At 34.5% G+C, this 14259-nt stretch overlaps 2 protein-coding genes and 1 long non-coding RNA gene across 4 annotated transcripts in view; 2 read left to right on the top strand and 1 right to left on the bottom strand.

The window, feature by feature from the left end:
* Positions 1-13431, bottom strand: part of LOC125655430 (glyoxylate/hydroxypyruvate reductase A-like) — a 36428-nt gene extending 22997 nt beyond the window's left edge. The window contains exons 1-2 of one of the 2 annotated variants that reach the window (XM_048885710.2): positions 12679-13431; positions 3858-3917 (exon numbers count right to left, since the gene is read on the bottom strand). The gene's annotated coding sequence lies outside the window, so the exon portion shown is untranslated. Of the gene's footprint in view, positions 1-3857; positions 3918-7309; positions 7445-12678 lie in introns of those variants that run through there. The other variant, XM_048885711.2, reaches the window with a different exon arrangement.
* Positions 2689-5143, top strand: LOC125655431 (uncharacterized). The gene is made up of 2 exons (XM_048885712.2): positions 2689-2945; positions 4671-5143. The coding sequence occupies exons 1-2, from the start codon at positions 2732-2734 to the stop codon at positions 4766-4768; spliced, it is 312 nt and encodes a 103-aa protein (XP_048741669.2). The 5' UTR covers positions 2689-2731; the 3' UTR covers positions 4769-5143.
* On the top strand, positions 6924-8292 carry LOC125655432 (uncharacterized). Its single transcript, XR_007362745.2, has 3 exons — positions 6924-7012; positions 7126-7535; positions 7629-8292. It is a non-coding gene; the product is annotated as an uncharacterized LOC125655432 (long non-coding RNA).
* Positions 13432-14259: the final 828 nt, after the last annotated feature.

Genomic DNA, 14259 nt, shown 5'->3' with positions numbered 1-14259 from the left:
AGTGCAGTCTCTTCTTAGAGATCAGCTGAGCATAGTGAAGATTCAAGTAAATTAAAAGTCGAATCTTGATCCGCTCATGCAATCGTTACACTTTGTGTAGCGATTGCATGAACGGATCAAAGATCTAATTTTAAGTAGATTGTTTCAAATTAGACAGCATATTGACTATACCCAAGTAGATAATTTTATCCTCACCCACATATGGCTATACCATTGCACTCAGAAACCCAGTCTAATTCAATTTAAACTAGCTTTAAATAATCAAGCCATTTCAAATACCTATAATATTATAGCTAATCTATTACGTTTCACTGTGTATTGTCATTATCTATATTTTATATCAATAATTATCAGGTCCAGTCCAAAGACTATTTCTACCTATGTAGCTACTTATAGCTACCTAGGTATTTAAACCTACTCCAGGTAGCTATTTTTACCTACGTTTTCCTTTACTTGCATTTTGTGGCCAAACGCAGGAACAGCGCAACATGGTGTGTACCAAATTTCTTGATTCACTTATACTGACAATGAATACCACAAAAATATTGGACAAAAAATGATTACTTTCAAATTTGCATCAATAACTGCACCCACTTCCATTCTCTAGGAACTTAGGATCAAAGATACATGATAAGAAGTCTAGACTGTTTTACAAATCTTTATTAATTTTAAAGTTAACATTCATGCACTCTTACATTAAAAGTTTTTGAGTCGATTTTTCATGCAATTTCCTCTACATTTTCCACCCTCGTAAAGTATTTAAATTTACACTCCGAATTTTGTCATGCACATGCACAACATGATACATAAAACGACTGACCTGTTTAAAAGATGTGCCTTAATTATTATTTATTTATATCTTTAAAAACATGTAAAAGTAGCTACTTTAAGTAGCTTTAAATACCTAGGTAGCTATTAATAGCTACGTAGGTAGAAATAGTCTTTGGAATGGACCTGAATATATATGTTTATGCCCATTTTGGCCCTGATTTGGTAACGTAAATTCTATTTCACATAGGCCCTATAGACTGTACTGGACCTAATGCCTGCTTTATGAAGCAGTGCACATTGTGTTTTGTTTAATCATATATATATATAATGTCGTCATAATTTTCATTTTACCTGTTTGACAGGTTTCAGTGAGTCTAATACGTTCTTTTCCTTTACCCCTCCGGTTACTAGACAGCTGGGCCGGGCCTTGTGTGAGTTACACGACATCGTCTTCTGTTCTTGACGAAGTCTTTCGTTGTATTTCGTAGATCAATAGTAGCTTATCAAATGCTCATAAACAAATATGTACCGCATACACCCCAAACTATTAAATGTGTATTTCAATTTCATGATGATCGACAAAATTAAGCGTAGGCCTAATACACGAAGTGTCGACTGTTGGTTTACAAAGGTAAACAACCATAAACCGGAAGTAACCCTGTGGAACATTTTTGACGCGGCGTGACTAAACACAGAATAAACACTGTGTTCCGGAGTAACTCGAAACACGGCTATTGTCCAACAACTTCAACAAAACATGTGATTTTTTCATCAATCTAAGACTTAAACGCACTTATACAAAGCTTATAATTTGAAATCTTGTTCGTCTCGAATCGCGTTTGCGAGGACACTAGAATAAACATGATGGCTATTACACAAATATCTTATTATTTTCATCAACAAATTGTTCTTAGTCCATGACCGAGCGCAATGCTGATTTTATTGTGGCCTTCAACTCAAATTTAGGCCTATGTTCGGCGCTTACAGGTCTTTGAGCAGGAAGGGATCTTTATTGTGCCACGCCTGCTTTGACACGGGATCTCGGTTTTTGCGGTTTCATCCGAAGGACCGCCCCATTTAGTCGCCTTTACGATAAGCAAGGGGTACTGAGAACCTACTTTAACCCGGATCCCCATGGGAAGATATTTAATTGGACATAGATAATAGCAGCAAAGTAACAACTCAACTTTAGGAGAAACGGATTGATTTCAGCTTCTCCATCGTCAACTTCCTATATTTATGTAGCAAATTCCATTATCACCTGCATATAGTGTTTATTTGTCTCAAATGATGCAAGACCTTGTTCTGTGTATGATTAGTTTTTAAATCGAGACAAGCTACAGACAAACAAGTTGATGTTACAGAGGTTTCAACAGTCGCATTTAAAGTCAGAATTTCGCATTTTGTGGTCGTTATAATAACGATCTAATATACCTATACAATCTGTCATTGCGTCTAATACTGTCTGACATGTTTCATACGAACTCAGGCGGTTCTTTACAAACTGATTTTGACTACGGATTACTCCATTTACCTGATCGAAATATTGTGCTTGTGGCCGGTCGCTGGGGGATGATTTCTCCTCCTAAACATCCGCGATAAGAACACGGTTTACCTGATATACCCGTGAAATATCGCCTTGGATTTTTGCCGCCACGGGAACACGTAAATCAATGGATCCATGATGGCTGTACTGTAGGTTACCACGTTTTCCATACGGACTGTAGATGCATATAGACGTATAGGGTACATGTATATGTTTGACATGTCAAACGTTTTATTGTACATTGTAATAGTCTCTGCCAATAGTTTAATGTTGAATTCAAGACGTATCGTGTAAGCTACAACACTAAACCTCTTATCTTTGGAAAACGTTCTATCCATTATCTTCTAGACTTTCAGAACATAAAGCTATCGGTAAACCTTAGGACGAACCACTTTTTCTCCTAGTGGAATAGTTATGAAGTCTATATTGCTTTGCGTGTTTGTTACATTTGCCTCTTCGACCTCACAAACCTCTGTGGAAAAGAAACTAACGGATATATTATTTAGGTTAGAAATGCTTGAAAAGGAAAATATAGAGAAAGATGAGGTGATCGCCAGTCTTCTTGAAAAGACCAAATATTGCCCAACTAGCTATTCTACTACTGGAAATGAGAATCACACCATGGAGCGTAAGTGCTTTAAATTTCATATCAAACTTTTCTAAGCTATGAAACACATGATTACAGTGCATATGTTATTCATAGTTTCGGTTGATCATCACTGAAGAGACATTATTTGTCGAAATGCGCATCTGGTGCATCAAAATTGATACCGTACAAGTTTTACAATATGTCCTATATGAAGCCGTCATTGTTATTAAAATTCTTTCTTAGAGTTACTCTCCTAGACCAACATATATGTACATGTATGTTAATGTAAAATCATTTGAACTCATTTATGACCGATAAGCCCAAGAACTGGGGATTTAGATTAAAAATATAACTACATGTATAGAATGAGTTATTTTTCCATTACCTGTACTTAGACAATAACAAATTACCCGTGCAATTAAAACATGTCAAAATAATAGACTCTCAAAATGGATTATTGTCATTATTCAAACAAATGGTATCTGCAATTTGTGCAAATATTTTCTTTAATCATAAAACATATGGGTCATAAATCCCGACCTTTCTTACGTACAGTTGTAATATTGAACGCTAAAATGGGGTCATGGGAATTTGAGTTGATGGGGACTATATTTTCAGTGAAATACTGGAGTAGTAAAATATCACTTTATTCCCCCATTTGAATTTTTTTTAAAGTACTGACTTTTGTTTATAGTAGAACAAAATCACAAAAGAGTTCCTTCTTCAAAATTATATGAAGAATACTTGCGACATTTCTGCATTTGTAATTAGTAATGCAAAGGTTCCGGTTTCAATCTCGGATTGATCCAAAGCTGTTTCTCCCTTCTTTACTATGATAACTTTATAATGAATATACATGTGTGTGTGTGTGCAATCTTCTGCAATGCACGAGAGTTGATTTAAGTTTACATTTTTACTCCCCACAACCAGGAACTTTCAAAATATACAGACCTGATGATGTATATCTACTTCATGTATTTTCGTAGAAACAATGATGCTTGTAAGTTGTTCCTGAAATATCACAAAAATTATGGATTATTGAAAAACGTGTATGACCGTATGTCACAACTGCAAAGTGGATGAAAATCTCGATGTTACTTGAGCCTTACATTGTACCAAGATAAATGAATCAGACAATGCTACTTTAAAGAATACTGTGATTTACACATAGAAAATATGATATCCACTAATCAAATTAGCAAGGAACCGCGAATCATGTTAATATCTATATTGATTAATTCATAGTATATTGTTTAACTGTTTGCTGGAGGTTTTTTCACTCATATGGAGACGTTAATTTTTATAATATTAGTATAAAGGGTAATGCTCAGCAGGAAGTCGTAATGTTACATTGTACATGCAATATCAGTGAAAGAAATTGCCTATTTCCCCCTTGCCAATCACCTGATAGGTATTGTTTTAACCTTTCCGTTAGGGTCATTAGGTGGATCAAAGTATGATGCAAACGTCAGTTATAAACAAAATAAGGTGGGTTTTTTTGTTTAAATGATGGCAAAAAATCTTGAATCGGTGATACATGTACGTTATGTCACGTTTACCAGCTTCTTGTGTTGAATTAATCTTCTTGAACTCCAGCAGGATGTATCTCATTATAGTTTTTTCTCTATCAATTACGTTACTTGCCGTGTTTAATCATGTGCACGTAGTTTAATGTGACCTAATTTTGGTGCTTGAATTAATTTTTGAAAAAAAATGTAAATTATAATTCTTCGGCATTCATATTTGAGATCTTGTACTTTGCAGGTACAGAGAGAGGTATTTCAAACCCAATGACTGTTGGACTTCCGGCCGCTTTCCACGCCCGGTTGTCTCATGACGTTCATAATGTTGGAGTTGGTTAGCCTATTGTCTTTGACCTCGAAGTGGTTGATACAACTAACTCCTACGAGCCACTTGATGGCATTTTTACTGTGCCAGTGAACGGAATTTATGTCTTCTATTGGAACCTTTTGACCAATCAGGCCTCGGGAATGGATACCACATTAGATTCCTCTCACGGGCCTCTCGGATTTGGTTTCGTCAGTCACGCTGATAATTGGGAAAACGGAGGAAACTTAATAATTACAAGGTTGACTTCTGGAACGCATGTCTGGGTAAAGAAGGCGGATAAATATGGTGATTTCTTGCACGAGAGATTTTCAACATTTTCTGGTTATCTTCTCTCCGAATCAGATTAATGAATAATTTGTATCAAATAAAATATTTTGAACATTTGATTTGTCGTAGAATTCTTTTAAAACATTTATACTCTGGTAGGGTAAGTTGTATGTTATACTGAGACAGCAGATCGCCCAAGCCCGAACTGATTGTAACGGATATTTAAATTCAGAACAAGCACTTCGTCATTAAACAGTAAATTGAAATGAATTTTCGATTGGCGTCAAAAACGTGCATATGTTCATAAATATAAATATAAGAAATATCGCGCTAGCGATTCACAGAGAATTTGCCTCAACTCAAAATCCGTTCATATTGACCATGAACTGCTCAAAAGTGATGTTCATTTTTTATATTTATATTCATTTACTAAATCACCGTTTGTTTACATTGCTTCACAGTAGTTATTGTGACGTACATCAACACATAGATATGACGTCACATTTCGTCTCACCCTACCTTTTATCAACATTGCAAGGTGCACTGTATTTTGGAGGTAGGAGACCACAAGATTGGGATGATAATCCACGTAAGTTTACAATCTGAATCCAAAGGTGTGACTTGCGAGATCTTTGTAACAGATGTTCTATTTTCCCCCCAAATCATTACGCTCTCTCAGTCGCGTGCTTTAAGCTAGTTCATAATCCGTTCATAGTCAATGTGAACAGATTGTGTCGCGTGCTGAAATTGGTTGGTTCATAGAGGAAAATGCGATTTGCAATATAAATATATACAAATGTACATCTATTTACATTTTCAGTGGTTTTACTTTTGATATATACATATTGTACATATAATAATAGCCATTTCCTCATGAATGAGCTACAGTTGTTTACAATGTGCGTATAAATCTTGATAAATACGTAAAACTTATACGGTACCAATTTTGATGCACCAGATGCGCATTTCGACAAATAATGTCTCTTCGGTGATGCTCAACCGAAATGTTTGAAATCCGAAATAACAATGACATTTTAGAGCTATTATAGCCAAAAACAGCGTGCCAAAAAAGTGGAGTCAAATTCGTCTAAGGATAAGAGCTATGCATGAGGGAGATAATCCTTAATTTTGAAATGAATTTCTAAATTTTATAACAGCAATTAAATATACATCCGTATTTTCAAGCTAGTAATGAAGTACTTAGCTACTGGGCTGTAGAGACCCTCGGGGACTAACAGTCCACCAGCAGAGGCCTCGACCCAGGGGTCATAATGTAAAACTTATACGGTACCAATTTTGATGCACCAGATGCGCATTTCGACAAATAATGTCTCTTCAGTGATGCTCAACCGAAATGTTTGAAATCCGAAATAACAATGAAATTTTAGAGCTATTATAGCCAAAAACAGCGTGCCAAAAAAGTAGAGTCAAATTCGTCTAAGGATAAGAGCTATGCATGAGGGAGATAATCCTTAATTTTGAAATGAATTATATATATTGTGCGTCTGCTTTATAGACTAGGAATTCTGAGAGAAATGAAGGAATGATGTAAATATAAAAAATAAATTTCACTTTTGAAAGTGTGCGAATAAGAACTGTGACACCTCACACCGGCATGCTTATTGGAGCATCAGCACTTCATGAAGTATGCCGGGGTGAACGCGTTGTGGTTCATGTCCTCATGTATTTACAGAACTGAAATCTATTTCTTATATAAAGCTATTCAAATGATATTCTATTATAACAACATAATAATACTTATGATGCAAACCTACAGTCACGTTACAATCATATAAGGATTTAGCAAGCTAAGCACTAACATCAGGCGATATGTATGGCCTGACTTTAACAGGTGATACAGGTTAATATGTCAAATGATAACATGAGGCATGTATGTGTAGTACGCGTGTTGATATTATAAACTTTAAAGCTGATGTAAATGTTCACAGGCGATGGAAGATAGCAGGAAAAAGACGATCGCGAGTGATGTGAGTAACACAGAATACCGGATTACTGGAGAAATTCCCTCATCATCACGCGCTTCATGTACATAAATACGTCTAATAACGCTGATTTTATTGTCATATTCTTCTCTTTACAGCATGTTTATTTTGAAGCTCCTGTTTAAATTATAACCCACAACTGCGGATTGTGTTCAACATGGTGTACATTTGAATCCTAATGTTTTGTATAGACAAAATAGATTTTTTTTCTCTGTTGTTATGTGTATGTGTGTAGATTTTGTTTATCATAATTTTTACACCATGCACATTACTACGGTTCACCTCAAACATCCTACCACCATTAAGTTGTCTAATGACGTCAGTAACGATTGGACAGTGGAAATTGTCTCCCTTTCCGGACTCGTTGTTCTTTTGGTTGGAGTTTTGTGCTTACTTTATCACGTTGGATCTCGTATATGTGCGGGTGGACAAAATCGAAGTGCTTATGAAAAACTGGGAACTCGAGATGATCTGGAATATATGGATGGAGGATATTGCAAATTAAAAGGTAAATAATGTTTATTTAATTAGTATACAGTTTTACAGTGAGATGGTTCGTGTGTCTATCAAAGTCTCAAGACTATTTTCTTTTGTTTTTCAGATATATCTACTCATAGTAATGGACAATTGCTGAATGAAAAACGTTTATTAATACCTGTATGAATGTAAACTATTATTTAATTTCCTGAATGCATGTACAATGTATATCTTTGTAAAGATGTAAATGCAATTGGTAATGGACCCCACCTTTGCCCATTATTGGATTGTTGTTAAATATTAACAATATAACTTCTTATTTGTTAGTCCCATATACATGTTACCTTGATTATTATTTGTTTTCTTGACTTACATGGAATGCCAGTAATAGATATGTATTTTATATGTGTAAATTTTACTTCGGTCTGTCAGTTTTTCTGGAAAAATTCAGGGTAATTGTAAATTTAATTATGTCCATTGTCTAAAGAGAAAGTAAGCTTTTGTATATTTATGTTTTGAATTGCTCGAGTGCAATTTTGTTATTTCTTTTGTATTTGTTTTATTCACATGTGTATTGGATAGTTGCATGTAGTCCTAGGAATATTTTTTGGTAGTTATTTTTTCTATTTGTTCCAATTACATGTTTGAATTGTTGATCAAGATTTATTTGATCAATAAATTTCTTTTCAACATACATAGAGTTTTTGTTGTAAAGTAAGGAGGAGGCATAAATACGATTATTTGTTTATTACTTACCATTTACGATTATATCAATTTTTTCAAATACTGTATATATATTTCAACTATGTATATTCATGCACAAATCTTTTTGAAGAAGCATTCTGAGAGTATTGTAAACATCAAAACATATCACAGACTAAGTGCATTTGGACGAGCGAGCGCATATAATTTTTCAATACCAGGCAATATCACAATTTCAATCTCTTGTAAATAGATGCAGTGAATCAGACAAACTCTTTTACAAATTGCTATGCCTTAAATTATGGAAATGGCATACGACAAAAATACAGAGAAGTTGACAGACTGCAAGAATTAATTCAGTCAACTATGAAACTAAGTTTTATATATTTTGCTAGAATAAATAAACTGTAGCAATAGTTTAACTTATGCATCACATTTCAAATTCCTAACTGAAGGTATTGTAGAGAAAAGTCCGGAAGACTACATTTGGCAAACAGTTCCATAGATCTCGTAAATATCAGTCCACTGTGACGAAACTTAAACTTGTTCTGAAACGCTTGATCATAAATGACATACCAAATTTCAGCTTCCAAAATCAAAGCACCCTGAACAATAGTTTATAAAACAAACATTGAAGATCATTCAACAGTGACATCAATTCTTACATTTTTGTTAGAATAGACCAACTGTAACAAAAGTAAAACTTGATATATATCTACTCATTAGGTACAGGTAACCACATATCAAATTTCAGATTCCTAAGTTAAAGCATAGTGGAAAAGATCCGAAAACTATTATTAGTATATGTGCAAAGTCATCAAAATCTCGTAAAAATCACTCAACCGTGATGAAACTTAAACTTGATCTGTAAATGTACAGTAGTAAACCACATACCAAAATCAAACCACGAAGTTCGAAAAACCAAATGCGACACACTGGCAGACGGACAGACGCTGAAGAAACATGTAATCCTCTCCAGTATCACCTGTGGACGTTTGTGAGAAGGGCTGACTTACTGATTTGAACATTTAAACCTGCGCATTGTATGGAAGCACGGTGTTGTTAAATATATGAAATATCGAATTGTTGGTATTTACATGCATATTGTTACAGTAGGCGTGTTACATTTCAAACCATCTGAACTTCTTTCATTTATCCGACAGTTATCAAAAAATAAAAACACAAGGTTATTAAGTCTTTGCATGCATACCTACTAGGTGTAAAATTTTAACTCACGCAGATTTAAACTTTACAAAAAATCCATTGCATCATGATGAATCGAATGTAAGTTTAATATGCAGGAGCTTTGCGTTTCAATTATTATAATGATGTATAAAGTTGTTATGCATACAGCTTTATTCAATCAAACACACACACAGGTACAACACATAGCACGCTAAACGTACCGACATTTTGGAATTGCATGTATATCATATGTAGCTCTCTGGGATAATATTGGAATATACCAGAGAGCTACAGACCCATCCCTTATAAAAACCTTCGATTTACGGCGCTGAAAATTATGTACACGATTGAGGCTTTATGTCTTGCATTGCCGCCTCAAAATGTATATTTAAAAAAACTCTTAACACATTCACCCACTATGCATTTGTCAAACATTCATTAAAGCCCCATTTTTAACCGAAAACTCACAGCTTCAAATAATTTCTTTTGTTAATGTACATGTAGCCATGTTGGGTCACAGTTATTTCGAACACCGTTGATTTTTATATCTATTCATTGTATCTCATATGAAGTTCGTATTCGGTCATCCTTTATGATAAACACGAATACTGGACGTAAAATATGCTCTTGAGTGAAAGCCTGGTCCCAACCCCCTATTAAACCGTTTTCAATACTGACATTTAACAGAGCTGGGGGAGGGGGACTAATGAAAGCCGTGAATCTAATTCATTATTTACATTATTTAAACAGTTCTTTTTATATAAACAATTTTCTCTACCTAAACATTTCTTTTTTAATCGAGCTGGAATCATTTCATAAGAATATCTATCTAACAAGAGGCCCACAGCATACATGTAACATTAAGATAATGCCATTTGAATGCTTTACACATAAACACTATAATTATATACCAATTTTGGCCCCGCTCTGGAGTCAAAAGCTCTATCCCGGAAATCATGAAATATACAATTAGGGTAGAGGCCGTCCTGCTCTAGATGTATTTAGATTTTCCTGCACATGTGAGGTTGTAGAGAGGAAGAGTTTTGAAAATTGGTCAATTTTTGGTTGCTTTTGCTCCACCCTTAAGACCTCCATCGGACTTAGGAGTCCTGGAATTTATAATATACCCCCCCAGCCCGAAATTTATGATATATCAACCCCTTGTCCCAGTTTTTTTTAAACACCCAGTTTCTTTATTTCCGTAAGCCATATGGCTCATACACATACATATATATACACAGGCAGTACAGTAGATATAAAGATATAATACATACAGGAACAGTATATGAAGAGTGCATAAACTTACAAAACGTTATTGCCATTGCATAAGTTATATATAAACACAGTATATATATATTACAGGTATTCATAACCAATTACACTGATTCATAATATGTATACTGTATCTGGTATATGCGGGGGGAAATATGCTCTATGCACTACATGTAATTAATAACTGTGTCAGTACGTAGTTTCGCGGCACATTTAAGATATTTACCTAAATTACTCAGTTCTTTGATTTTGTTTACAAAAGATGCTTCATACCAAATTCAAGAAGAATCAAAATGGTAGTTATCAAGAAAAAGTTTTAAATGTTCAACTGTTAACGCACAGCTCACGACGACGGATGCTGACTAATTGCAATAGGTCACCTGAGTGACTTAGGTGACCTACAAATACTTATGGGGATATTAGGTCACATACAAGAGTACGAGTATGAAAATGAACAGGGGTTCGAAGTTACAGGGTACCGAACATGGCTAGCTACATCAACAAACGAAATGAGACTTTAATAAATATATATAGAGGTGTGCTTGGACACAAGTATAGTGGGGAAGTGTGTTAGAATTTTTAAGTTAAATTTTGAGACGGTGATGCAAGAATACAGCGATTTACCGCCTCAACCTTGCGCAGAGTTTTCTCAGCCATTAATCGAAGGTTTTGATAACGGGTGGATCTGTAGCCTCTCGTATAACCCGTATTTTCCCAGCTACATCTGTATATTCTAAAGAAGTGAATTATATTCTTCTGTTCAATTAATTACGAAAAATCAAAACTTTGTATTAGCAAAAGGAAAAAAAATCTATCAAAAGTGTAAAACAAAAGATGCACGAGCATGCATTCCACTAAATGAAAAATTCATTTTGAAAATTCAAGAAAATTTTAACCTTAATTTGAAAGATAAAATCATAAAGTCTCATGAAATGCCTCAATTTCCATTTTTGCAAGACACTAACAATATGAAATATAATTATTATCTTTTCCAATTTTGTTAATCACTCGCATACCCCACAAGCTTGATACTGATTACTTATATTTGAAATACATTTGAAATAAAAATGAATGTACATGTATACATTCTTTAAGATTTGAAATACACACGACATTTTATGTATATTTCAATACTCTGGTTCTAACCTCATGACACGCGCTGAATTACAAGTTGTTGTCTATGTAATTATCATCACACTGAAGCTTCAAGGGTTATCACAGAAAAAAACATTAGGAAATGTAAATACAAAGGATTTGAAGATATATGCATCGATCGCGTCGATACAACCAAAGAATAAACGTATAAATGAAGAAAATCTGCGTATTTAAGGAGTGGGTGGATTCTAGAACAGTTTATTATAACTATCTCATGTAATATCGATTATTTTGTGTTCTCTTTCGTCGTTTGTCCATTATATACATGTATGTAACGTGTCTTGTGAAAATATCACAAATTCTAAAACAATCAATTTGATTCTATGAATAAATGTTAACGATTTACTGAAGTGAATTTATTGAAGTCACACCATGCATTTCCGTTTGTAGTTTGTGTGTACATTATGCATCAGTTGCGTAGTTACAACTCTATCATGCTTCGAAAACCTGAACATTAATGTGTATTGTATCAGTTCATCATTAAATTCGTGTATACGGATATGTCACAAAAATGTTTCCGTATAGTATGCTCGTGTCAAAGTCAGCTGTTGATTGTAAAAGTCAACCCTTCTCGCAAAAGTCCAGTAGGGAACTAATAACCCATACCTACGATGTACATCTTGCAAATGTATTGCTCATGTCAATAGTTCATGATTTCCCTCCATACTACATGTACCCTAACGTATTTCAAAGTACACGTACTCGATACACCGCCTAATCATAAACAGAACAATAGTGCATATATTTCAACACCACACATTATATATGTAACTTTAGTGGATATGAGACTTCTGATTATTTGGAAAACAGATTCGCTGAAGCATTTGATTTATGTCAGATGCAAAAAGAGTCAAACCTACCTAAACGTGGTCCACACCGAAACACAAAATGAAGGTCAGATACGGAGGGCATGTCGCACCTGTAACTACAGAAGTGTAATCAAACGGTAGATTTTTTCATTTAAATTCATTCTCACATTCTTTATTAGATATTAGTAAACTTGTTTACAACATCGTAATTAATGTAACTAAATAAATGTCATTTGATGGTCGTTTCTCCTGTACTGGCTATGGCGTCGGATATGATATAGAAAAAGGAACAAAATAGCCGAAAGTGATTTCACAAATATCGATGGCGTGAAACTTTATGCATGTCAATTATCAACTTTTGTAGCTCTGATAAAGTTCTCAGATAGGCTAAAACAGCAAGACGTCATATCTATAAATCATTAGGACTGAATGACGTGGAGCAGTTTTTGATGGCACATGTAAATATTTCATAAACAATATCGACTTTCAAGAAACTTCATTTCTTGAATTCAAAGCAATAATCTATCATATCCATTTCAGTATTGTAAACTTTGATTAATAAATATAATACCTAAACAAAGTCTAAATCTACAAGAAATTGGGTGAATTTTTAATATGTTATAAGACAGATACAACTTCAAATGTTCTTTTCAACGCCAATAAATAACATTTTAAATTTTGTTTTTATGAAAATACATGTGCAATTTGGATTAAGCTCAAATGTAAGCTAAACGTCCCTTTATTTACATGTACTTCATTTCAGGCATATTATCTTAAATAAACAGGTACATGTATAGGTGTGTACAACCATGTTCTTGCAAATAGATTTAAAAAATGTGTCTGTGAAAGAATTTAAATACTGGAGTATATATTCCTCAAGATCTGGGTCTTTTAGTAAAGCCAAGAAACATGTATGCGAACAGGCTCATATATCTGTGTATTGTACGAGAGGTGATCAAATAGTTCGCAAACTAGATGAATAGTGTACATAATGCAAATAAAACTGGTTTCCGAGTTTATTCTTTTTCGAAATAGCCCCCTCCAGCTTTGATACACTTCTGCCATCCATCTGTCCATACCCGAAACACATGAGCCATTACGTGACATGCTCCGTAGTATGTGGTTCACTGCAGTGCCAACAAATTGCCAAACCTGGGTTATACAGTGGGTGGGTTAAGATGTCTATACCCGTGTCCATTTCAACTCGACTCTTATAGCTTTGTGTAGGTGTGTTGTTCTGGTGCAGAATGAATCCAGTTTGAATCAAATGTGGGCGCTTACGGCTCTCATCACTCAAACAAAAGGTGAAGATAAAGTTCAGTGATCAATCTCATAACTCCTAAAAGCAATACAAAATAGAGAGTTGGGCAAACACATACCCCTGGATATACCAGAGGTGCGCATATTATAGTCTCCAGTAACTGAAGTGACGCTTGTGCTTTCGATAGCGATGGAGAGGATGGATGCTTCCAAATTGAACTTGTTGTCTACTTTCTGGTTCATATAAATGTATCAATGTTTCGTCGCACATAATAATTCTATTCATCAACAAATTTCCTTCTTTTCTGTATCTATTGATGTAAGACTGGCAAACATTTACCCGCATGCTCATTTACTCCGGTAGAAGGGGGC

The sequence above is a fragment of the Ostrea edulis genome, chromosome 7 (genome assembly GCF_947568905.1).
Source record: "Ostrea edulis chromosome 7, xbOstEdul1.1, whole genome shotgun sequence".
In the NCBI taxonomy this organism is placed as follows: domain Eukaryota; kingdom Metazoa; phylum Mollusca; class Bivalvia; order Ostreida; family Ostreidae; genus Ostrea; species Ostrea edulis.
This window is presented reverse-complemented; position numbering and strand designations above follow the sequence as displayed.